Source organism: Pseudophryne corroboree, chromosome 6 (assembly GCF_028390025.1).
Source record: "Pseudophryne corroboree isolate aPseCor3 chromosome 6, aPseCor3.hap2, whole genome shotgun sequence".
NCBI lineage: Eukaryota > Metazoa > Chordata > Amphibia > Anura > Myobatrachidae > Pseudophryne > Pseudophryne corroboree.
The window spans coordinates 136,060,285-136,086,612 of NC_086449.1; the positions used below are offsets into that span (position 1 = coordinate 136,060,285).

The following is a 26,328-nucleotide window of genomic DNA, read 5'->3' on the forward strand; positions in this document are numbered from 1 at the left end:
CGACAGTGGGGAGGGCAATCCGCCACTGTCTCCCCCAGTTCCCTGTCATCGCGGGAGGGCTGGGAGCAGGAGGTCACACCGCTGAAGGCACATTTCCCAGATGACAGGAGGGGGGGGGGGGGGGGGGGGAGCGGCAATCCGCCACTGTCTCCCCCAGTTCCCTGTCATCGCGGGAGGGCTGGGGGCGGGAGGTCACGCCGCTGAAGGCACATTTCCGACAGGAGTGGGGGGGAGCGGCAATCCGCAACTGTCTTCCCCAGTTCCCTAGCATCGCGGGAGGGCTGGGAGCGGGAGGTCACGCCGCTGGAGGCACATTTCAGACAGGAGGGGGGGGGATTGGCAATCCGCCACTGTCTTCCCCAGTTCCCTAGCATCGCGGGAGGGCTGGGAGCAGGAGGACACCCGTCACCCAGCGGCATCCAGACACAACGGGCAGCTGCGGCGATGTAGGTCCACAGCAGCGCCCTCCTCGGTCTGCGCGGCCGGCCCTGGCTTCAACTCCGGGTCCCGCTGCCTCTTCACCCCGCTACTGTAACTGAGCTGGGCGCCGGGTCCTGCTGCCTCTTCGGGTGATTGGACGAGCGGATCCAGCACTGGATCCGCTGTCCAATCACATCTGCCTCGCTGACAGGGGCGGGTTTCCCCCGTCAACGAGGCACTTGGATAAGTGCCGCTTTCTGCTCCTGTTTTCAATGGGCTTTGACAGCCCAGTACTTGGCCCCGCCCCTCCAGCTTGAACCAGTTCCTACAGTTAACGGGAGGCACTGTTATCAGTGCCTCCCAAACTACTTTATAGGCTTAAAATTATTAGGATAAGATAAAGAAATTACTTATGACACAGAATATGTGTCATAAGTATCTTCTTTATATTATTTTAATCATTAATGACAGGGGAGGCACTGCCTCCCCTGCCTCCCCTGACTGCACGTCCCTGAGATGAATTGTTCTATAGTCTGAGACTATAGGCAATTTTGATATGAACAGTGTCAGAATTTCCAATGACCCATTAGAAACTGGCTGCTGCCTACGCATCTTACAACCTAGAACTGATACAGCAGTGGAAGTATCGTGGGTGCAGTTGGTGCGGCCTTGGGGGGCCAGCACTGCGGTTCGAGGCCCCTTGACTGAGACAACTGCTCTGCTACGAGAAAAGGTCTCTGATTGGTGACAGTCTGAGCATGCTCAGTACATCCTCCTAGCCCTTTTGTGAAAGGACAGGGGTCCAAAAGGCTGTAGCAGCATCCCCCAGCCCAGCTCCATACTGTAAATGCAGCAATAGCAAGTGTTACATTTACACACTAAGGGCCTGAATCTGTGTCACACACAAGTCCACAGTGAGCAATTCTTTGCATACTGCGCGGGCTGCACAGGTACCTGAATCAGTCATACGCATCACAGCCTCTGTGACGGGTGAATGGGGGTTACTGGGTGCAGCTGGGCATACGCCCATCAGGAACCTGTCGCGGGTGTAGCGCCGGCGTTACTCACTATTCTGAGTGGATGCCAAACTCAGCCGGATCTCCTGCAGCCAGCATGGAATAGGTGTAAGTAACAGTGGCAGGGATGACAGCTGCTCTGCTTACAAATGCTGGAGCGGTGTGATCACACAGAGACAGGCGTGGTGTCGCATCAGCATTCCCTTCGTGGCAAGCCTCTGGAACTGCGTGCACATTACATGCGACTCAGAATCAGGCCCTATGGTGCTAATAACCCACTCTCTGTATTTTATAGATCTCACCGGTCATACTGTGTCACCCCTCTGTGTAGACAATGAGCCAAGCTGGTATCATTACATCGGTCAGGCAGGAGTTACCGATCTCCCAGCCTGATGTAACTCCTTGACTAATCCAACGGTTTTATTACAGCTCAAACCTTAATAGCGGTTCCTTATTTCCCTGGAGCAGCCATACTTGAGGTTTTACCTTCCTGCCCCCACTTTCCACGCCTCATTACAGTGTTCTACCTACTGCAGCTAAACTCCAGCACAGGAGAACATGTGACGCTCACCAGGCATACAGCTGTAAGCACTGTCATGCATCTAGCAGCACATCCAGCCACATAGGAGGCACAATTACAGGCATACGTAGAATACTTACATGTGGTTCCTATTTGTACGTTTCATGCATACGTTGCAGATAAGAAAGGTAACATATGCCGTAAACATGTTGTATTAAGTAGATCCATAAGGAAATTTACCAGTGATCCCTGGAATACAGTAATGTCTCCACAGTAAATTATTCCTGTGCTGTAACCATCAGAGGTGGTGGAATACTGGACTGTTTTGTATCATCATTTGCCTTACAAAACTGGATTGTAAGCAGCTGGGGCCAAATAATTTCACCCCTGCAGCACAGTGACAGTGCTACGTAGCTTGTTCCAGCATGAAAGTGTCTTAATATGGCAAACTTACATGGACAGCAATAGAACATGCTGACTTCGGAAAAGAGTTCTAATTTTTCCTAACTAAGCAAATATTACATGTACTGACCGCCTGCAGTAATACCCACTATATACTGGTACTGGCCACCTGCAGTGCTACCCAGTATATACTGGTACTGACCTCCTGCTGTATTACCCACTATATACTGGTACTGACCACCTGCAGTGATACCCACTATATACTGGTACTGACCGCCTGCAATAATACCCACTATATACTGGTACTGACCGCCTGCAGTAAATAAGATTTTACTTACCGGTAAATCTATTTCTCGTAGTCCGTAGAGGATGCTGGGACTCCGTAAGGACCATGGGGAATAGACGGGCTTCGCAGGAGATAGGGCACTTTAAGAAAGCTTTGGACTCTGGGTGTGCACTGGCTCCTCCCTCTATGCCCCTCCTCCAGACCTCGAGGAGATGGACAGTACGAGGAGGGATTTTTGTAAATCTAAGGGTGAGATCCATACCAGCCACACCAATCACACCGTATAACTTGTGATAAACTTACCCAGTTAACAGTATGAACAACATAGCCACGGTTCAACCGAAAAACTATAACATAACCCTTATGTAAGCAATAACTATATACAAGTCTTGCAGAAGAAGTCCGCACTTGGGATGGGCGCCCAGCATCCTCTACGGACTACGAGAAATAGATTTACCGGTAAGTAAAATCTTATTTTCTCTAACGTCCTTGAGGATGCTGGGACTCCGTAAGGACCATGGGGATTATACCAAAGCTCCCAAACGGGCGGGAGAGTGCGGATGACTCTGCAGCACCGATTGAGCAAACAGGAGGTCCTCCTCAGCCAAGGTATCAAACTTATAGAACTTTGCAAAGGTGTTAGTCCCCGACCAAGTAGCTGCTCGGCACAACTGTAATGCCGAGACCCCTCGGGCAGCCGCCCAAGAAGAGCCCACTTTCCTAGTGGAGTGGGCCTTAACCGATTTCGGTAACGGCAATCCTGCTGTAGAATGCGCCTGCTGAATCGTGTTACAGATCCAGCGAGCAATAGTCTGCTTTGAAGCAGGAGCGCCAACCTTGTTGGCCGCATACAGAACGAACAAAGCTTCAGTCTTCCTGATTCTAGCCGTTCTGGTCACATAAATCTTCAAAGCCCTGACTACATCCAGGGACTCGGAATCCTCCAAGTCCCGTGTAGCCACACGCACGACAATCGGTTGGTTCACATGAAAAGATGAGACCACTTTTGGCAGAAAGTGAGGGCGAGTCCTCAACTCTGCCCTATCCACGTGAAAAACCAAGTATGGGCTTTTATGTGATAAAGCCGCCAATTCGGAAACACGTCTTGCCGAAGCTAACGCCAACAACATGACCACTTTCCACGTGAGGTATTTCAACTCCACAGTTTTGAGTGGTTCAAACCAAGGTGACTTGAGGAAACGTAACACCACGTTAAGATCCCAAGGCGCCACCGGAGGCACAAAGGGAGGCTGAATATGCAGCACCCCCTTCACAAAAGGTCTGTACTTCAGGAATAGAGGCCAATTCTCTTTGAAAGAAAATGGATAAGGCCGAAATCTGGACCTTTATGGACCCTAATTTTAGGCCTAAAGTCACTCCTGTTTGAAGGAAGTGAAGTAGACGGCCCAAATGGAACTCCTCCGTAGAAGCAGCTCTGGCCTCACACCAAGAAACATATTTCCGCCATATACGGTGATAATGTTTTAACGTCACGTCTTTCCTAGCCTTGATCAGGGTAGGAATGACTTCCTCCGGAATCCCTTTTTCCGCTAGGATCCGGCGTTCAACCGCCATGCCGTCAAACGCAGCCGCGGTAAGTCTTGGAACAGACAGGGCCCCTGCCGCAGCAAGTCCTGCCTTAGAGGAAGAGGCCACGGATCCCCTGCGAGCAACTCTTGCAGCTCCGGATACCAAGTCCTCCGTGGCCAATCCGGAATAATGAGTATTGTTCTGACCCTGCTTCTTCGTATTATTCTCAACACCTTGGGTATGAGAGGAAGAGGAGGAAACACATAGACCGATCTGAACACCCAAGGTGTCATCAGAGTGTCTACCGCTACCGCCTGAGGGTCCCTTGACCTGGCGCAATACTGCTTTAGCTTTTTGTTGAGACGGGATGCCATGTCGATTTGAGGCAGTCCCCAACGATCCGTGATCTGTGCGAAGACTTCTTGATGAAGTCCCCACTCTCCCGGATGCAGGTAGTGCCTGCTGAGGAAGTCCACCTCCCAGTTGTCCACCCCCGGGATGAACACCACTGATAGCGCGCTTACATGGCCTTCCGCCCAGCGTAGAATCCTGGTCGCTTCTGCCATGGCCATTCTGCTCCTTGTTCCGCCTTGGCGGTTTATATGAGCCACTGCCGTGACATTGTCTGACTGAATCAGAACCGGTTTTCTCCGCAGCAATTCCTCCGCTTGACGCAGGGCGTTGTATATGGCCCTCAACTCCAGGACGTTGATGTGGAGACAAGACTCTAGGCTTGACCAGAGACCTTGGAAATGTCTTCCCAGTGACACTGCTCCCCAGCCTCGGAGGCTTGCGTCCGTGGTCACCAGGACCCAGTCCTGAATGCCGAACCTGCGACCTTCTAGTAGGTGAGCACTGTTCAGCCACCACAGGATAGATACCCTGGTCCTGGGAGACAGGGTGATCCTTTGATGCATTTGTAAATGGGACCCGGACCACTTGTCCAAGAGGTCCCATTGAAAAGTCCTCGCATGGAACCTGCCGAAAGGGATGGCCTCGTAGGAAGCCACCATCTTCCCCAGGACCCGCGTGCAATGATGCACTGAAACCTTTTTTGGTTTTAATAGTATCCTGACCATGGCTATGAGTTCCTGAACCTTTTCGATCGGAAGAAAAACCTTTTTCTGGTCTGTGTCTAGAATCAGCCCCAAAAAGGTCAGACTAGCTGGTACTTCGGTATATTGAGAATCCAGCCGTGTATCTGCAACGTCTTCATGGACAGAGACACGCTGTCCAGCAACCTCTCCCGAGATCTCGCCTTTATGAGGAGATCATCCAAGTATGGGATAATTGTGACCCCCTGCCTGCGCAGGAGCACCATCATTTCCGCCATTACCTTGGTGAAAATTCTCGGGGCAGTGGAAAGCCCAAACGGCAACGTCTGAAATTGGTAGTGACAGTCCTGCACTGCAAATCTCAGGAACGCCTGATGCGGGGGGAATATCGTAACATGAAGGTAAGCATCCTTTATGTCCAGGGACACCATCCAATCCCCCCCCCCCCCTCCAGGCTGGCGATGATCGCCCTGAGTGATTCCATTTTGAACTTGAACCTCTTCAAGTACAGGTTCAGAGATTTCAGGTTTAAAATGGGTCTGACCGAACCGTCCGGTTTCGGGACCACAAACAGGGTTGAGTAATATCCCTCTCCTTGCTGGAGATGAGGAACTGTGACAATTACCTATTGAATATACAATTTTTGGATTGCTGCCAACACTAGCTCCCTCTCTGACGGGGAAGCCAGCAGAACCGATTTGAAAAATCGGCGAGGAGGCAAGTCTTCGAATTCCAGCCTGTATCCCTGAGAAACAATCTCTAATGCCCAGGGATCCACCTGCGAGTGAACCCAGACGTGGCTGAAAAACCGAAGACGAGCCCCCACCAGATCTGTTCCCCTCGGAAAGCCCCAGCGTCATGCTGTGGACTTTGCAGACGCAGGGGAGGACTTTTGCTCTTGGGAACTAGCTGTGTGCAGCTTTTTTCCCCTGCCTTTCCCTCTGGCAACAAAGGATGATCCACGTACCTTCTTGTTTTTATTGGAACAAAAGGACTGCATTTGATAATGAGGTGCCTTTTTTGTATGCTGCGGGGGGACATAAGGTAAGAAATTTGACTTACCAGCCGTAGAGACAAGATCCGAGAGGCCGTCTCAAACAACTCCACCCCTTTGTAAGGCAAGGACTCCATATGCCGCTTTGAATCGGCATCTCCCGTCCACTGTCGGGTCCACAAGAGCCGCCTAGCAGAAATAGACATAGCATTTATTCTGGAGCTTAATAAACAAATGTCTCTCTGAGCATCCCTCATATACAAGGCAGCATCTCTGATATGCTTTATGGTCATTTGAATGGCGTCCCTATCTAAGGTGTCAATTTCCGTAGATAAGGAATCTGCCCATGCCACAACCGCACTACAAACCCAGGGCGACGCCATAGCCGGTGGAGCAATAATACCGGAATGATTGTAAATGTGCTTTAAGGTAATTTCCTGCCTGCGATCAGCAGGTTCCTTGAGGGAAGCCGTATCCTGAGAAGGCAGTGCCACCTTTTTGGACAAACGTGTCAGCGCCTTGTCAACTTTTGGCGAAGATTCCCAGCGTATCCTATCAGTTTGTGGAAAAGGATACGCCATGAGAATCCTTTTGGGAACTTGTTGTCTCTTATCCGGAGCTTGCCAAGCCTTTTCGCACAAGTCACTTAATTCAAATGAGGATGGAAAAGTGACTTCAGGCTTTTTCCCTTTATACATGTGTACCCTCGTGTCAGGGGCAGGGGATTCCTCAGTAATATGCAAAACCTCTTTAATGGCAATAATCATGTACCGTATACCCTTAGCCACTTAATTTTGCATCTTCATAGTCGACACTAGAGTCAGTATCTGTGTCGGTATCTGTGTCATCGATCTGAGATATGGTGCGCTTCTGAGACCCCGAAGGACCTGGCGCCCCAGGGACAGGCATGGACTGGCTACCTGACCCCTAGCTTCTGCCTTGTCTAATCTTTTATGCAATAGATTGACATTTGCATTCAAGACATTCAGCATATCCACCCATTCCGGTGTCGGCGTTGCCGACGGCGACCTGACATTCAAGCACTCCCCCTCCACATTAAGCGAGCCTTCCTCATCAAACATGTCGACACACGCGTACCGACACACTACACACACACACACACACACACACACACAGGGAACCCCTTTCCTGAAGACAGTATCCCTGTCAAGGTCCTTTGGAGAGACAGAGAGAGAGTATGCCAGCACACACCCCAGCGCAATAACCCTGGAGACCAACACAAATTTTTTTTCCCCAGCAGCGCTGTATAATATGTAAACCGCCAATTAAGTGCCCCCCCCCCCCCTCTCTTAAGCACACCTTCACCGTGTGTAAGCAGGGGAGAGTCCGGGGAGCTTCCTCTCAGCAGTGTTGTGGAGAGAAAATGGCGCTGGTGAGTGCTGAGGGAGAAGCCCCGCCCCCTCGGCGGCAGGCTTCTGTCCCGCTCAAACTTAGTAAAATATGGCGGGGGCTCTTTTATATACATGTACATGTATATAGTATACATATAGTATACATGTATATAGTCTTTTTGCCATGCAGAGGTTTATATTGCTGCCCAGGGCGCCCCCCCCCCCCCTGCGCCCTGCACCCTTACAGTGACTGGAGTATGTGAGGTGTATGGGAGCAATGACGCACAGCTGCAGTGCTGTGCGTTACCTCAGTGAAGCTGAAGGCTTCTGCCGCCTGACGACTACTGTCTTCTGTACTTCTAGCTCTGTGAGGAGAACGGCGGCGCGGCTCCGGGGGTGGATGCCCAGTAAGAACCTGCGTTCACCCCCTCTGGAGCTAATGGTGTCCAGTAGCCGAGGAAGCAGAGCCTATCTTTGACAAGAAGGTCTGCTCCTCAGTCCCTCGATGCAGGGAGCCTGTTGCCAGCAGTGCTCCCTGTGAAAAAGTAGTAAAAGGTAGAAAAAAATCCAAACAAAAATGCTTCTAGACAGAGAACTCTGGAGAGCTCTCTGCAGTGCACCCATCTTGCTCTGGGCACAGTGTAAAACTGAGGTCTGGAGGAGGGGCATAGAGGGAGGAGCCAGTGCACACCCAGAGTCCAAAGCTTTCTTAAAGTGCCCTATCTCCTGCGGAGCCCGTCTATTCCCCATGGTCCTTACGGAGTCCCAGCATCCTCAAGGACGTTAGAGAAATACCCAATAAAAACTGGTACTGATCGCCTGCAGTAATACCCAATATATACTGGTACTGAACGCCTTCAGTAATACCCAATAAAAACTGGTATTGACCGCCTGCAGTAGTACCCAATAAATACTGGTAATGACCCCCTGCAGTAATACCCAATAAATACTGGTACTGACCGCCTGCAGTAATACCCAATATATACTGGTACTGACCGCCTGCAGTAATACCCAATAAATACTGGTAGTGACCGCCTGCAGTAATACCCAATATATACTAGTACTGACCCCCTGCAGTAATACCCAATATATACTGGTACTGACCCCCTGCAGTAATACCCAATAAATACTGGTACTGACCGCCTGCAGTAATACCCAATATATACTAGTACTGACCCCCTGCAGTAATACCCAATATATACTGGTACTGACCGCCTGCAGTAATACCCAATCAATACTGGTACAGCCTCCCCATGCTGTAATACCCAATACATACTGGTACTGACCACCTGCAGTGATTTCCAATATATACTAGTACTACCCCCTTGCAGTAAGACCCAATCAATACTGGTACAGCCCCCCTGCAGTAATAACCAATATATACTGGTACAGCCCTTCTGCATTAATACCCAATCAATACTAGTACGAACACCCTGCAGTTATACCCAATATATACTGGTACAGCCCTCCTGCAGTAATACCCAATCAATACTAGTACTGACGCTCTGCAGTTATACCCAACCAGGGGTTAAAGTGAGCCGGAACGGGGCGGAACTGCGTTCCGTCAGTTCCACTTGGAGACGGAACGCAGTTCCGCCTCCCCCAGCTCACCTAACCCGATGTCCCGGCGCTGCAGGGAGATGCCGGGCGGCCGCTGTTATCAGTGGCGCCCGGCTCTCCCCGCACAGCGGCAGCCGGAAGCAGGAGCTCAGTACTGAGCTCCTGCCTCCGGCTTTGTCAGTACGCGCTATGGGAGAGACGTCATGACGCCTCTCCCATAGTGCCGAGGAGCGGGCGCCAAGAGAGGACTGCGGCGGGAGCGGGGCTTGGTAAGTATGGTGCCTCTCTCCCCCCCCCCCCCCCCCCTCCACCTCCCATATGTGCACTACTAGCGGCGCTGTTATTGGGGGGTCTATACTACTGGGGGCAAACTACTGGGGGGCTATACTACAGAGGGGCCAAACTACTGGGGGGCTATACTACAGAGGGGCAAACGACTGGGGGCTTTACTACTGGGGCAAACTACTGGGGGGCTATACTACAGAGGCAAACTACAGAGGGGCAAACTACTGGGGGCTTTAATACTGGGGACAAACTACAAAGGGGCAAACTACTGGGGGGGCTTTACTACAAAGGGGCAAACTACTGGGGGGCTTTACTACTGGGGGCATTACTACAAGGGGGCAAACTACTGGGGGCATTACTAACGGGGCTAAACTACATGGGGCAAAACTACTGGGGCCATTACCACTGGGAGGCTAAACTAAAGGGGGGGGGGGGGGGGGGGGGGGGGGGAGTAAATTACTGGGGTCATAACTGCAGGGGCATTACCAGTGGGGGCATGACTACTGGGGCTAAACGACTGGGGGCATTACTACAGGCAACATTACTACTGGGGGCAATACTACACAGGGGCATTACCATTAAGGGCATTACTGATGGGGTGTACTGCTAATGAGGGCATTGTAAAGGGGACACTTCATAAGGGGCACCACTCTTGGGGACATAAGGGGCACTACTATTGCGGGTATTGCATAAGGGGCACTACTACTGTGGGCATAGTATAAGGGGTGCTACTGCTGTGGGCATTACTGTATGGGCTGACAAAGAAGCTGAGCTCCTGGTCCGCCCTCCGTCGCTCCGCCCCTACCATCACCGCCGCACTGGGAGCCCTGGTTCCAGACTCCCAGCTGCAGCGGATCTGGGACCAGGCTGGCTTTATAATCCCTGCCGCCGCATCACGCTCCTGTGACTGCGGCGCTATTAGTTCAAATCTGTCGCTGATTGGCTGCCGGTCCGCAGCAGTTTTGAAATATTAGCACCGTGGTCACAGGAGCTCGATGCGGCGGCAGGGATAATAAAGCCAGCCTGGGTCCCGATCCACTGCAGCCGCCCTCAGCCTCCTCTGCCACCCCGCCCTCTGACCTCTGCATGCCCACAGCCTCCTCTTTCGCACGATCTCCGAGGCCCACAGCCTTCTCCACTCCACGCCTACCACAGCCTACTCATCCACAGCACCGCAGACCACCGCCGCTGCTAAACAGGTAATCTTACCCTGCTGCCTTTCTCTCTCTCTAGTGCCTACTGTATGCTCCTGCTGTCACTCTCCATGTCACTCTGTCACTCTATAATGTGAATTTCGGCTCATTCTGTATGCTATAATGTGAATGGCGGCTCATACCGTGTGCTATAATGTGAATTTCGGCTCATACTGTGTGCTATAATGTGAATTTCGGCTAATACCGTGTGCTATAATGTGAATTTCGGCTTATACTGTGTGGTGTAATGTGAATTTGGCTCATACTGTGTGGTGTAATGTGAATCTCGGCTCATACTGTGTGGTATAAAGTGAATTTTGGCTCATACTGAGTGCTATAATGTGAAAGGGGTCCTGTTATTGTGGTGTATAAGGGGTATATGGTGTGGTAAACTACACTGAAGGGCACACCCCCTTTTGCGTGGCCATGCCCCCTTTTCAGGAGCGCGCACGCCATCGGCACGCACATAATTACAACCTTCACTTTTCCATACCCCCACTTCAAAATTTACACTTGGGTGCTACTACTGCGGGCATTATTACTATTGTGTGACCACGCCTTTCTTTTTGAGACCACACACCCTTTTTGCAGCACACGCCTACGGCGCACGCAATACCTTTATTACATGGGCACCGTGGGGAGGGGGGTGAGTTCCACCACCTCTCTAGGACCACTTTAAGCACTGTACCCAACATATACTAGTACTGCCCCCTTGCAGTAATACCCAATACAGATGAAGCCTCCGTTACCTTTGCTGGCTGAGGGGTTAGTCGCGATCAGGCATACACAGCGTGCCTGGGCGCAAGGAGGCTTGCCTAGTCGTAGGGAGGCGCACAGAGCATTTGGCGTTACCTTTGAGTGTAATACCTACGATCACCCACCAGATGTCGCTTTTTAAAATCACCATTGCGCATGCGTGTGGTCTCCATTAAAGTACAATACTGAACTACAGCGTAAGAACTACTTTTCTGACGCTACAATATGCTACAGTATGTCATACAGTATATTACACTATATACAGTACAGACGCAAATAGTACAATATATACAGATGCAAACGAACGTGATAAAGTCACAGTATAGTCTATTGACGTTAGGAATATGTGAGCGTCCAAGTCCCGCAGACAAATCAACAAATAAAAATAGTAGTGTATACAGACGCAAACGAACGTGTTACAGGTATGGTCTATTGATGTTAGGGATATGTGAGCGTCCAAATCCCGCAGTATTAAGAATAATGGGGAGAGATAAAAGCTCCTCCCTAAGTTCCTGGATGCCAAATCACCATGCTTGGCATCTCTGTACAGTATTTTCTATTTGAGTACTAAATTGCATGAACAGCTTGTAACGTACTCTGCTGTATTAGCTACAGCGGCAAGTGTTTTCTTTCTAAGTATAATGGGGAGAGATAAAAGCTCCTCCCTAAGTTCCTGGATGCCAAAACACAGTCCTTAGCATCTCTGTACAGTATTTTCTATTGAGCCAGAAACCCCACACCTCGTGCAAGCTGGGCGGACAACTGGAGGGGACCAGACACATGGTTGCTTGCTGTTTCCCTTTGCAGTGTCACATAAATTAGTGGTTGGTCTGCCCCAAATGCCAAGAGTCTCCTCTTTTGTATGGTCTCGAGTCTCTGGGACACCCAGAACCGGATATATCAGGAAGTAAAGTAGACCCATTTTCCCATAGACAATAATGGGGCCCATTAATTCAGACCCACCATGGGTTCCGACGCTTGCCGTTAGCCTTGTGAGGGGGGAGGTCAAAGAAACTTGGGGTCGTATCCTCTGGTAGCAAATCGCCCATTCTTCCATGCCAACTCAGTTCTGAGCCGATTGGACCCCCAGAACAGGAGATATTAAGCTTTAAGCCTATTTTATTTGAATTTAATAGCTCACATAAACTGAGCGTCGATGGACCATTGCTTTAACTTGTTCATTTGTGTCTGTATACACTTTATTTATTGGTTTCTTTTTTTGGGTCCTGACAGAGAATTAATATTTTTGACAGTGTCTCTGAACTCCGCTGGTTAATCCCCACCTCCCTTCCTCCTCCCCTGAGAGACTGATCTTTTCAGGCAAAGAGGCTAGTTTACAGTCAATAAGTTGCCAACACAGTACTGTATGTAAAGGAAGGGTTACTATGTAAATGAAGATACTACAGTCGCTTTGGTTGGGGGAAAGGACTAAAGAGGGCCAGAGTGAATGTACATTAACAGTAGAGTACTGTGCTACGGATTTGCGTGTCAGACGCCCCGACATTTAGTTATGGAAACAGGTCTTTTCCTGTGTGCACAATTCTATTGAATGTAAGGCTCTTAAATAAATGAATGTTCTAAAGAAACAATAAAAAGTGTCAAGAAGAAAAAAAAAAGGCATTACGCACTTTGGGAATCTAACCCAGGACTCTGAGCATGGGGCGCAGGACACTTCACCACGACGCTTGGTGATAGAGACACAAGCTCATGTGTAAATGTTAGCAGTGATCTTTTCCCATTGGTTTTGCTGTATTGACTACGAGACTTGGACACTCACATACAGTACTGTATGCCTAACGTCAATGGACCACTGCTTTAACACGTTCATTTGCGTCTGTATTTACTTTTTTATTTATTGATTAGTCTACAGGACTTGGACGCTCACATAACCCTAACATCAATGGACCATTGCTTTAACACGTTTGCTTACGTCTGTATACACTAAATTTAATGACCGATTTATTTATTTATTTTTTTAACTATCGGCCACTAGTCTGTGTGAACAGTATATACAGTAACATTATAGTCGTCACTGACCATTTGTCAGAGCTTTTAGATCAATCCGCCGCTATTCGCTCTACAGTACTGGATTAGTGGAGCATTAGCCACCCAGTGGTGAAGATGTGTATTGCATGCTGCGTATGAAGTCATGCCTCAATGCGCCTGTCCGTGCGACAACTGAACAACCTGAGCTATATCGCTTAGGTGTGACTAATCCTCCGTTTAGGTGGAGAAACAGCAACGATGAGGGAGGCTCCATATGTATATACTGGTACAGCCCTCCTGCAGTAATACCCAATCAATACTGGTACTGACACCCTGCATTAATACCCAATAACTACAGGTACTGACCCCCGGCAGTAATACCCAATAACTACTGGTACTGACCACACCTGCAGTAATACCTAATCAATACTTGTACTGACTGCCTGCAGTAATACCCCATATATACTAGTACTGACCCCGTGCAGTAATACCGAATCAATACTGGTACAGTCCCCCTGCAGTAATACACAATATATACTGGTACAGCCCCCCTACAGTAATACCCAATAACTACTGGTACTGACCTCCTGCAGTAATACCCAATATATACGGATACAGAACGCCTGCAGTAATACCCAATAAATACTGGTACTGCCCCCCTGCAGTAATATCCAATCAATACTGGTACAGTCCCCCGGCAGTTATACCCAATATACACTGGTACAGCCCCCCTACAGTAATACCCAATGACTACTGGTACTGACTAGCTACAGTAATACCAATCAATAATAGTACTGACCCCCTGCAGTTATACCCAATCAATACCGGTACTGATCCCTTGCAGTAATACCCAATAACTACTGGTACTGACAACCTGCAGTAATACCCAATATATACTGGTACAGCCCGCCTGCAATAATACCCAATAACTACTGGTACTGACCCCCTGCAGTAATACCCAATAACTACTGGTACTGACCCCCTGCAGTAATACCCAATCAATACTAGTACTGACCCCCTGCAGTAATACCCAATCAATACTAGTACTGACCCCCTGCAGTAATACCCAATCAATACTAGTACTGAGCTGACCCCCTGCAGTAATCTACTATATAAAAGCAAAAATTTGTCCTTCTGTCTTTCTATACAAATACACAGTTTACAAGCGAAGATCGTGAATTTATACAGACAAGCGTATTAAAACACGGCCGAGGCAGCTAAAACAATTTGAAATCCCTAGCACCCCATGGGGGGAGGAGGAAGCAGCAGCACAGAGTATATCAGGAGATAGCATAACTCTGGAATTGCTGGAGCAATGTACTCAAAAATTGGTACACATATGCCTTACAATCTTTGAACAAACACTGTGGGGGTCAGACACCCCTACCACCCCTAGGGGTGGGACAGCAGCACAGAGTATGTCAGCTGACAGCAAAGCTGTGGAAGGGCTGGAGCAATTTACACCAAACTTGGTACACATCTGACTTACAATCTGGGAACAAACTCTGTGGGGGTTAGACACCCCTAGCGGTGGGACAGCAGCACAGAGTATTTCAGGAGACAGCATAATTCCCGAATGACTGGATCAATTTACAACAAACTTGGTACACAAAGGACTTACAAGCTGGGAAAAAACACTGTGGGGGTAACACACCACTAGCACCCCTAGGGGTGGCCCAGCAGCACAGAGTATGTCAGGACATGCATGATATGTCAGTGATGACAGGGCCAGTGGCATGACGTGAGGAGGGGAATGCATATAGCACAAACCCACACACAGAGTTATATAGTGAAAGTAGCACGGTCCCCCAGCAGCACAGAGTATATCAGGAGATACATAATGTGCTGCGCTATATAAGAAACTGTAAAAAAAAAAAAAAAACTCAATAATTTCACAGGGGCACTGACATGATGTGAGGAGGAGAATGGAGGCAGCAGGAAGCCACAGACAGAGTTGTATAGTGGGAAGAGCAGCGCCCCTTGGGGGGCCAAAAGGGGTCCGGCCACTACAAAAAGCATGTCAGGGAACCAAGATATGCCTATATACTAGATCTCCAACCAACGTAAATTAACGAACTATCATTCTAATTTACCATCCTCATCCCGTAGCGAAGCTCGGGTATTCAGCTATCTACAATGTTATTTATACTGTGTGTTTATTTATTTATTTTTGTAAACAGACATTCTTAAAATCCCGGGCAACGCTGGGTAGTCCAGCTAGTACCCAATATATACTAGTACTGACCCCCTGCAGTAATACAATACTGGCACTGACCGCCTGCAGGGTAGTGTTAGGATGCATGAGGAGTGGGTCAGGGTTTACAAAAAATAAAAATCTTACCGGGATCAGTTGGGATTTTGACCATAGGGATGCCGCTGTCAGCATCCTGACCATCGGGATTGTGTCCATGCCGGGATTTCGTACCCAACCCGTCTATTTACTAATGATTGGAGAGAGATAAACTACCAACCAACCAGCAGCTGTCATTTTTCAAACACAGCCCGTAATATGGCAGCCGATTGGCTGGTAGTTTATGGGCAACTTCTCCACTCTTTTCACTACCTCATACATCTCCCCCTATATGTAGTACAGGTTGAGTATCCCTTATCCAAACTGCTTGGGACCAGAGGTATTTTGGATATCGGATTTTTCCGTATTTTGGAATAATTGCATACCATAATGAGATATCATGGTGATGGGACCTAAATCTAAGCACAGAATGCATTTATGTTACTTATACACACAGCCTGAAGGCCATTTTAGCCAATATTTTTTTATAACTTTGTGCATTAAACAAAGTGTGTGTACATTCACACAATTCATTTATGTGTCATATACACCTTATACACACAGCCTGAAGGTCATTTAATACAATATTTTTAATAACTTTGTGTATCAAACAAAGTTTGTGTACACTGAGCCACCAAAAAACAAAGGTTTCACTATCTCACTCTCAGTCAAAAAAGTCCGTATTTCGGAATATTCCGTATTTCGGAATATTTGGATATGGGATACTCAACCTGTATTATACTGGTGTGTCAACATTGAGGTCACTTAGTATAGATGCTACCCTCATGCAGCCACCAACAACCAGACCCAGTCTCACCTGTCAGCTCATATGCCCCCATCTTGGCCTGACGGCTGCCCTGAGAGAGGGGGCGGAACTTCATAGCCGGGTGCATCCTGCGGGAGGCGGCATACGCTGTAAGAGAGGGCAATTGTTACACAATGGTAGCAAAATGCTGGTTTTCATACCCAGTTATGCGTTTACGTAAATATCATCTGTGCATCCTGCAGTGGTGCTTTTTCAGATTTTGGGACATGTACTAAGCCTTGGAGAGTGATAAAGAGGAGAGAGAAAGTACCAGCCAATCAGCTCTTAACTGCCATGTAACAAACTGTGGGGCAGATGTATTAACCTGGAGAAGGCATAAGGAAGTGATAAACCAGTGATATGAGCAAGGTGATAAAGACACCAGCCAATCAGCTCCTAACTATTAATTTACATATTGGAGCTGATTGGCTGGTGCCTTTATCACCTTGCACATATCCCTGGTTTATCACTTCCTTATGCCTTCTCCAGGTTAATACATCTGCCCCTGTGTTTGAAAAATGACAGTTAGTAGCTGGTTGGCTGGTCATTTATCACTCTTTGGGGGACATTTACTAAGCAGTGATAAGAGTGGAGAAGTGAGCCAGTGGAGAAGCTGCCCATGGCAACCAATCAGCACTGAGGTAACATCTATAATTTGCATACTATAAAATTATACAGAGTTGCTGATTGGTTGATGGGGCAACTTCTTCACTGGCTCACTTCTCCACTCTTATCACTGCTTAGTAAATGTCCCCATTTATCCATCCCCACTTTATCTCTTGTTAAGGCTTCTTACATTTGGGCCACTTTATCTCTCTCCAAGCTTTAATACATATGTCCCCCTGTATGAAATATATCGAAGCATGGAGAGAAATAAAGTAGACGGAGATAAAGTACCAACCAATCAGCTCCTGTCATTTTTCAAACACAGCCCGTGACATGGCAGTTTGGAGCTGATTGGCTGGTACTTTAGCTCTCTCCAAGGTTTAGTACATCTCCCCTTTTAACATTTGAATTAGAAGGGGTCTTGGGAAGAAAGAGTTAAGACTTGAGAAGACAACTACTAGAAAGCTTATAAACCACAGATCATTAATCCTGTCCACAGGCATATATTTACCAGTTCCCCAGGACCTATTCGATCACGGCTACAGTCCTGTATGAAAGTCAGATGCTGCATGCTCCTGGATGGGTACATGACAGTGTAGCCAATCCTATGAAGTGCCTTTGGCTAGAACAGTGCAGACAGATCGCTAACTATAGTTAGTACTGGGCTGTGTCATGTGACATGATCCCAACACAGTCGCATGATTAGCAAAGACATAACAGAGGGCAGACCTAATAAGTAACTTAGCTGCATCTGTTAGAATGGCTCTGTTATTCTGGTCAGAATATAAGAAAAACCATGTACTGTCTGCTGTGCCTGTGGGCTGGGTTAGGAATCACTGGCCCTCATTCCGAGTCGTTCGCTCGGTATTTTTCATCGCATCGCAGTGAAATTCCGCTTAGTGCGCATGCGCAATATTCGCACTGCGACTGCGCCAAGTATCTTTGCTATGAAGAAAGTATTTTTACTCACGGCTTTCTCATCGCTCCGGCGAACGTAATGTGATTGACAGGAAATGGGTGTTACTGGGCGGAAACACAGCGTTTTATGGGCGTGTGGCTGAAAACGCTACCGTTTCCGGAAAAAACGCAGGAGTGGCCGGAGAAACGGGGGAGTGGTTGGGCGAACGCTGGGTGTGTTTGTGACGTCAAACCAGGAACGACAAGCACTGAACTGATCGCACAGGCAGAGTAAGTCTGGAGCTACTCTAAAACTGCTAAGTAGTTTGTGCTCGCAATATTGCGAATACATCGGTCGCAATTTTAAGATGCTAAGATACACTCCCAGTAGGCGGCGGCTTAGCGTGTGTAACTCTGCTAAATTCGCCTTGCGACCGATCAACTCGGAATGAGGGCCACTATGCAGGATCATGGAGAAATAACACAAAGCAAAATCAGCAGCAATACGAGCAGAGTAGCATCTTCTAACTACCCGAGCAGCACCACCTGCAGGCAATCCGGAGATATTTCACCTGATCAGTAACATTTCAATGATTTGTATCAGCAATAACTTCTGAGTGACGCAACTTCCCCTACATCAAAGGTTCCATCATTCCGCGCTGCCAGGGGGACAGTCTATAAATCCATGTGCCAGAATGAGGAATTTTGTTCCACTCTCCCGTGAAAGCCAAAACTCCTGGTAAAACCACTACTGATTTATGTGACAGTGATACATGGGCAATATAGACTGACTGCAGTCTCAGCTGCCATGGTGCGATCTCCAGATTACACTGTGTCTATGCCAATTGACTTCTCTTGCTCAACAGCACAGTCAGTGTTTAAGGGCTACATCGCTTGATATGTCCCAAATAAAACTCATTTGAAATACCTTTAATGTTTACCTTTCAACACTTTTAGTGGATATGAATAAAAGTCACAGACATTGGGGGCTATTCGGAGATGGTCGCAGCTCTTGCTTCCACTGCAAAATCTGCGTTTCATATACTCATAAGCTGGGGGCTGGCCAGCACAGGGCAAGGCCACCCAGCGTGTGTGTTGCACCGCCCCATGATGCAGTCGCAACTTAATTGTAAACGCATGGAATAGAGGACAACCCCTGACTGCGCAGGCAGGCTGTCTGTGGCTTCTTTTGCTGCGGCTGTGTGTGAAATCACAAAGGCGCCCCAAAAAAGCTCTAGACATGCGTGCGTTCGCCGGACCACTCCCTGAAAACTGCTAGTCGACAACCTACCCTCCCCCCCCCCCCCCCCAACAATGACCGCCGCTGTCAATCACCATGCAATCGCATCCTCCCGAATGGTGAAGGGTCGTGCACAATAGCCGCTGCGTGTGTGCAGACCCTCTGTATGCGGCTGCTGCTTGTGAACGCGTGGCTGTGTCCAGGTCTGAATTAGACCCATAATTATAGGGATAGAAGCGTTCTGAGTCCTGGGCAGGTAGATACACAGACAGGATCTGGTCTTTAGGTCAACAAGACTTAGGTCGACAGTAAGTAGGTTAACATGGTGTCTAGGTCGACAGGGACTCTAGGTCAACATGTACTAGGTCGACATGAGTTTTTCACATTTTGTAAAAACTTTTTAATACTTTACGATCCACATGGACTACAATTGGGAACGGTAACCTGTGCCGAGCGCAGCGAGGCACCTTGCCTTAAGAGCGAGCCATGCGAGGGGACACGGTGCACTAATTGGGGTTCCCCGTCACTCTACGAAAAAAACGACAAAAAAAACAAACAAAAAAAAAGTAAAAAACTCATGTTGACCTTTTTTCATGTCAACCTAGAGTCCCTGTGACCTAGAAACCATGTCGACCTACTTACTGTCGACCAATAGTGGTCGACCTAGTCTATTCTATCTAACATGCCACACCCACACAGAATGCACCACAAAGAGGGTAGGGGTCTTCCTTGGAGTTTCAAAGATGTATAGACGGCACCTAAAACTCCCGAGACCACCTTAGAGTTGAAGGACATACCTGTACAAAAGAGGCCTTTATTTTTGTTGAAGGCAAAGTATAACGCTCAGTGTGATAGCTGCCAGCCCAGTCACAGGCCTAGCTGAATCCTAAGCTAGGAGACAAATACACATCAGCTGAAAAAACCCTAAGGAGAATGAAAGGGGCTTTCAGGCGCCCCCCACATCTAGGCTCAGGTCCCACAGAGATAAAGGAGAAGGACAGCCAAATGTGGGCCATTCGTTGAAAAAAAAATAGGAATTTGATACCTACCGGTAATTCCTTTTCTCGTAGTCCGTAGGGGATACTGGGATAGTTTTAGTACCATGGGGTATAGATGGTCCTATTGGGGCCTTGGTACTTTCAATTTCTAGAGTGTGTGCTGGCTCCTACCCCCCTATGCCCCTCCAACAGACTCAATCTAGGAAACTGTGCCCGAGGAGACTGACATACATTGAGAGAAGGAAATAAGTAGAGGAAAGTGGCGAGATTTCGAACCAGCACACAACAGCAAGAAGATCGTAACATAACCATACTAGGAAAATAGGGACAGCAACAGCTAATCCAACCCACAACAAGCAACAACGTTTGTAGGAACAAAACCGAAGCTCCGAGGTTGGTGCTCAGTATCCCCTACGGACTACGAGAACAGGAATTACCGGTAAGTATCAAATTCCTATTTACTCTAAAGTCCTAGGCGATACTGGGATGGTCTTAGTACCATGGGGAAGTCCCAGATCTCCAAGACCGAATGGGAGAGTGCGGAGACCCTTGCAAAACAGATTACCCAAACCGAAGGTCATCATTAGCCAAGGTGTTGAACTTGTAAAACGTAACAAACGTATTCGACTCTGACCAAGTGGCAGCTTGGCACAACTGTAAGGCCGAGACACCCAGGAAGAACCCACTGACCTAGTGGAATGGGCCTGAACTGACATCGGAACCGGTAAAGCCGCCTTTGAGCAAGCCTGTTCGATAGTAAGCCTGATCCAATGCACAACAGACTGCTTAGAAGTAGGACAGCCAATCTAGTTGGCATCATACAATACAAAAAGTGAATCGGACTTCAGTGTCCGAGCAGTCCTCTTGACATAAATCTTCAAAGCCCGTACAACATCCAAAGGACTGTAGTAGCAGCAGTGTCAACAACAACCGGAACCACTATCGGTTGGCTGATGTGAAAAGGCAGACACCACCTTATGTAGGAACTGCTGACGAGTCCCGAGTTAAGCTCTATCTATTCTCATGAAACACCAGGTAGGGACTCTTACACGATAAAGCCTCTAGCTCCAAAACACGTCTTGCCGATGCCAAAGCAAATAGCATGACAGTCTTCCACGTGAGATACTTCACCTCAACCTTGTGTAAGGGTTCAAAACAGTCAGACTGGAGGAATTTGAGAACCAAATTGAGATCCCATGGTGCCGTGGAGGCCACAAAGAGAGGCTGAATATGAAGGACACCCTGCAGAAAATAGGATTTTGGTACCAGATAAATCCTTTTCTTTGAATCCACAGGGGGCACTGGAGTACTCTTGAGATATGGGCGGGCGTCAGCCGGGATAGGCACATTTAAATATTTAAATGTGTAACCATCCTCCCCCTCCATACTCCCAAATGCCTCAGTGTTTTTTTGCTGAGCCAAATAGGAGCGAAAGAGGATGAATAATGGAGAATTACATATAACATTATAACGTAACGGACAACTGAAAAGTTGACACGACAATAGATAATCACCTTAACATCTATACAAGTTGGTGAAAATGTGTTACCATAAGAACTATCAAACTCACCACATATCAGGTGAAACTGCTCTGGGTGGGCGTCCAGTACCCCCTGTGGATTCAAAGAAAAGGATTTATCTGGTAAGTACCAAAATCCTATTTTCTTTTTCATCCACTAGGGGTCACTGGAGTACTCTTGGGACGTACCAAAGTTTCCCCCGTGGGCGGGAGAGCTGGTTGGCACCTGTAACAGTAGGCGGCCAAAGCTAGATGCTGATGCCGCACACTAATCAAACTTGTAAAAGCGCACAAACGTGTGCACTGATGACCATGTAACCGCACTGCAAAGTTATGGCATGGTAGGCCCACGACCTGCTGTCCATGGCGTTCCCACAGAACGCGTGGAATGTGCTGAAATAGATACAGGTGGTTACAAACTAATATGAAAGTAAGCTTGACGAATGGTCATCTTAATAAATGTGGCCAACCTCTGTCTGAAAGTTGGCCAATCTATCTTGACTGCATTATAGATAAATAAACAATGTATTTGTTTTATGTACTGTTGATGTTCGTGCTACATAAATACGAAGCGCACTAAAAACCCCTCAAAGCAACTGGAGTTACTGAATGTTGTGAGAAAACAGGAACTATGATTAAGTTATGTTAAGAGAGGATACTATCTTTGATAGAAAGGAGGATACTACCTTTGATAGAAAGGAGGATACTACCTTTGGTAGAAACGCGGAATTCTTACAAAGTTTTGCGGTTTTATCATGAAACACCAGAGACGGTAGTTGAATGACAACGCACCTAACTTTGAAATTCATCCTGCCGAAGGCATGGGGAAATATTGTTTTGTAATTGAGAAACGTAACATCCTCTGGTTGTAAAGTTTCAAAATTGAGGACTACAAAAAAATCTAAACTAGATTGAAGACCCATGGTACTATAGGTGGCATAAAGTAAGGTTGAACTGTAAGGACACCTTGTAGGAACGTATGCACTGTTGGCAAACAGCCAAACAGCCCTGAAAAAGATTTGACAAATTAGAAATCTGCCTCTTTAGCCAGTCTGTAAAATTAACCAAAGACTGAATAACGTAAAATAAGATGTCGAAACTTGCGAGCTTCACACCAACCAATATAAGCTCGCCCAATGTTGTGATAATGAGCTGCTGTTACCCGTTTTGTAGCACGTAACATGATTGATATAACAGACTGTGGAATGCCCTCTTGTCGGAACAGGTACCCCATCAAACTCAGTCACGCTAATCGGGGTAAAGAAATGGACCCTGTTGCAAACAATATGGGTGTCATGGAAGCAGGCCCGGATCGTCTACGAGTAGACAGCGGAGATCTGAGAACCAGGCTCTTTCAAGGTCAATTAGACGCCACTATGATGACGGTCATAAACTGTCATTTGATTAGTTATAACAACCGAGTCAACAGCAAACCTGGTGAATTTAGATACACGAGGCTGTACTGCCTCGCTATAGTGAGAGCATCCACTGCCTTTGGATCTCTTGTTGTGAACACATACTTGAGTGTCTGATGTTTTGGCGAGATGTCATTAGATCCACATGTGGGTAACCCCACCGCTGAACTAACATCAAATACTTTTGAATGTAAAGTCCATGTTCCTGGATGAACAGCTTGACGGATGAGAAAATCTGATTTACAGTTGTCCCTGTTAATGGCCGGTCCAACTTCGGAATCGAGCAACTTTCCGCATGGCCAAGCGTCCTCGAGTCCTTGTTTTGTACATGTATGCGACAGCTGTAGCGTTGTGTGACCGAACTTGAACAGTCAGACTGTGTGAACTGCCTGTGGAGAGCGTTGGAAGGTGGTCTGATTTCCCGGCCATTAAATGAGAGAAACCGTACCTGGTCTGAACACAGATCTTGACGCCGACAATGTAGGCTAACGCTCTCCAACAGTGGAGACTTGTGTCCGTTGTTAGAATTCCAGATTCCAAACATTTGCAGGTAGGTTTTGTATGTTGAGCCACTAGATTAGTGATACTTCGGCTTTTGGAGTCAATCGCAGTATCCGATGAATTTGTAGATGAAAACCAACTATAGCGCGAGTAAATATAATTGCAATGGGCGTGAGCGAAATATTCCGACTGGAATGCTGGGTAAGACGCCACCCGCCGTACTAACAAGCGGATGCACAAGTGCACCAAGACTGTCCTGGATTGAGCACTAACTGTACCTGATGACTAATACTGTGTGCTAAACTAGGCCACTGTCCGACCGTAAGGCATGCTGAAGTATTTGTGTAACCAACGCCTTGACTATTTCGTCTCAGTATGGAATAATCCTAACGTCCATGGACCTGAGATGCGCAATCATCACAGACATCCCTTCATGAATACCCGAAGCTCTGATGAGAAGGCAAATGGTTGTTTTGCTGTACTGCAAACTTTAACTACGCTTGATGCGACCTGAAATTGGAATTGTAAATACGCATTCTTGAAATGCAGTGAAATTATGAATTCCTGTGGTTCTAGACCCACAATCAGTTACTGCAGGGATGTAGTAAAATGACAAGCCCTTTTAGGATCAATATCGGTCTGACTGAGCCGTCCGGGTTTGGTACTACAAAAACTTGTAATAAAACCCCTGACCTTGTATACTGGAACTGAATAGCGGCCGACAACCTGCCTTCTTGTCTGCTGACACCTGCAGACGTTTAATAAAAAACGCATTGATGGTAAACCATCTATTCCATTTTGTAACCCGTGAATACCGAAATGTGAATCCACCAATCTGTGGATGTCTGAAAACACGCCAAAGGAAACGTTTGAAGACATACTCGCTGAACTAAAGATCAGATAGGTGTTAGCTGGCTATGTGTTTTGATGACGGCAAATTTGTAAAGTCCGTCCTCTACCCCGTCACTGTGTCCGTAGTTACTGGAGCACGGTCAGGAAAGGACTGAGGTCTAAAAGATTTGAACGCTGGTGCCGCATAATTTTCTTGCAGGAACTGGTGCTGGCAACGGTAGGAAACTGACTTTCCTGAAGCAGCTTGAGAAATTGAAGTGCCCCAATAAGGACTAAGTAACATATTGCCAACGTAAAGCAACACCTCCATTCCTTATTTCGAATCAGTGTCGGCCTGTCAAGACCGTAACCAAAGTGCCCCATGGCGCAATAATAGAGGTCGAAACTCAAGAACTTACCTGACTAGAACATCCATAGATGCCATAGCCAAATACTACTTGATTTGCAAATGTGATCATTAGAAGTAACAGATGGGCTAAGGAACGGCCCTGTTCTAGGCGTTAGTGAACTGTGTCACCTCTGCAACTACAGCCATCGTAACCCAAACTCCAACTAAAGACAATCTAAGTAACACACCTACTGCAAGTCTGTAGCAGGGCCCTCGGCTTACGTTGCGACGGTTGTTAAAGAATCATTGCAGCTGAGAGAGGAATAGTTAACTTATTAGAAAATAGGATTTTGGTACTTACCAGGTAAATCCTTTTCTTTGAATCCATAGGGGGCACTGGAGTACTCTTGGGATATGGACGGGCTTCCGCAGGAAACAGCACTGAATATTCAAATTAGTAACACTCCACCCCTCCATATCCCTGAGCACTTACTCAGTGTTTTTTACTGAGCCGAACAGGAATTAAGAGAGGTTAATAATGGAGTATTACATATAACATAACTGACAATAACGAAGTTAACACATAACGTTACTGACAACTAACAGTTGACACCCTAACCAGCACTTGTAACTTGAACCAGCCGGTGAAAGTGTGTTACCATAAGATCCTCAGAACTAACCACAAGTAGGTAAAACTGCTCTGGGTGGGCGTCCAGTGCCCCCTATGGATTCAAAGAAAAGGATTTACCTGGTAAGTACCAAAATCCTATTTTCTTTATCATCCACTAGGGGTCACTGGAGTACTCTTGGGACGTACCAAAGCTTCCCCCGTGGGCGGGAGAGCTGTTTGGCACTTGTAAAACTAGGCGGCCAAAGCTAGATGCTGATGCCGCAAAAGTATCAAACTTGTAAAAGCGCACAAACGTGTGCACGGAAGACCATGTAGCCGCCCGGCAAAGCTGCGTCGCAGAAGCCCCACGACCAGCTGCCCATGAAGTTCCCACAGAACGTGTGGAATGAGCGGTTACTGACGTAGGCGGTTGTAACCTAGCATGAAGGTAAGCCTGGCGTATGGTCAGTTTTATCCATCTGGATAAAGTTTGTTTAGATGCTGGCCAACCCATCTTGGCAGCATCATAGAGAACAAATAACGTATCCGTCTTACGAACTGAAGACGTTCGGGATACATAAACGCGTAATGCGCGAACCACATCCAGAGTTCCAGAATGTGCTGTCAACACAGGAACTACTATTGGTTGATTGATGTGAAAAGATGACACTACCTTTGGTAAGAAGGCGGGATTCGTCCGAAGTTCCGCTCTGTCATCATGAAACACCAAATACGGTGGCTTGCATGACAAGGCACCCAAATCCGAAACACGCCTTGCGGAAGCTAAGGCTAAGAGAAAAATTGTTTTCCAAGTGAGAAACTTTATATCCACTTGTTGTAAGGGTTCAAAATATGAAGACTGTAAGAACTCCAAAACCAGATTCAAGTCCCATGGCGCTGTAGGTGGTATGA

The 26,328-nt window shown here is 47.5% G+C and overlaps 1 protein-coding gene across 2 annotated transcripts in view; it reads right to left on the reverse strand.

Moving 5' to 3' along the window:
• R3HCC1 (R3H domain and coiled-coil containing 1) overlaps window positions 1-26,328 on the reverse strand; it is a 177,735-nt gene that overhangs the window by 12,083 nt on the left and 139,324 nt on the right. For both annotated transcript variants that reach the window (XM_063931878.1, XM_063931877.1), the window contains exon 7: window positions 16,463-16,558. In XM_063931878.1, the coding sequence (XP_063787948.1) occupies window positions 16,463-16,558 (96 nt within the window). The remainder of the gene's footprint in view (window positions 1-16,462; window positions 16,559-26,328) is intronic.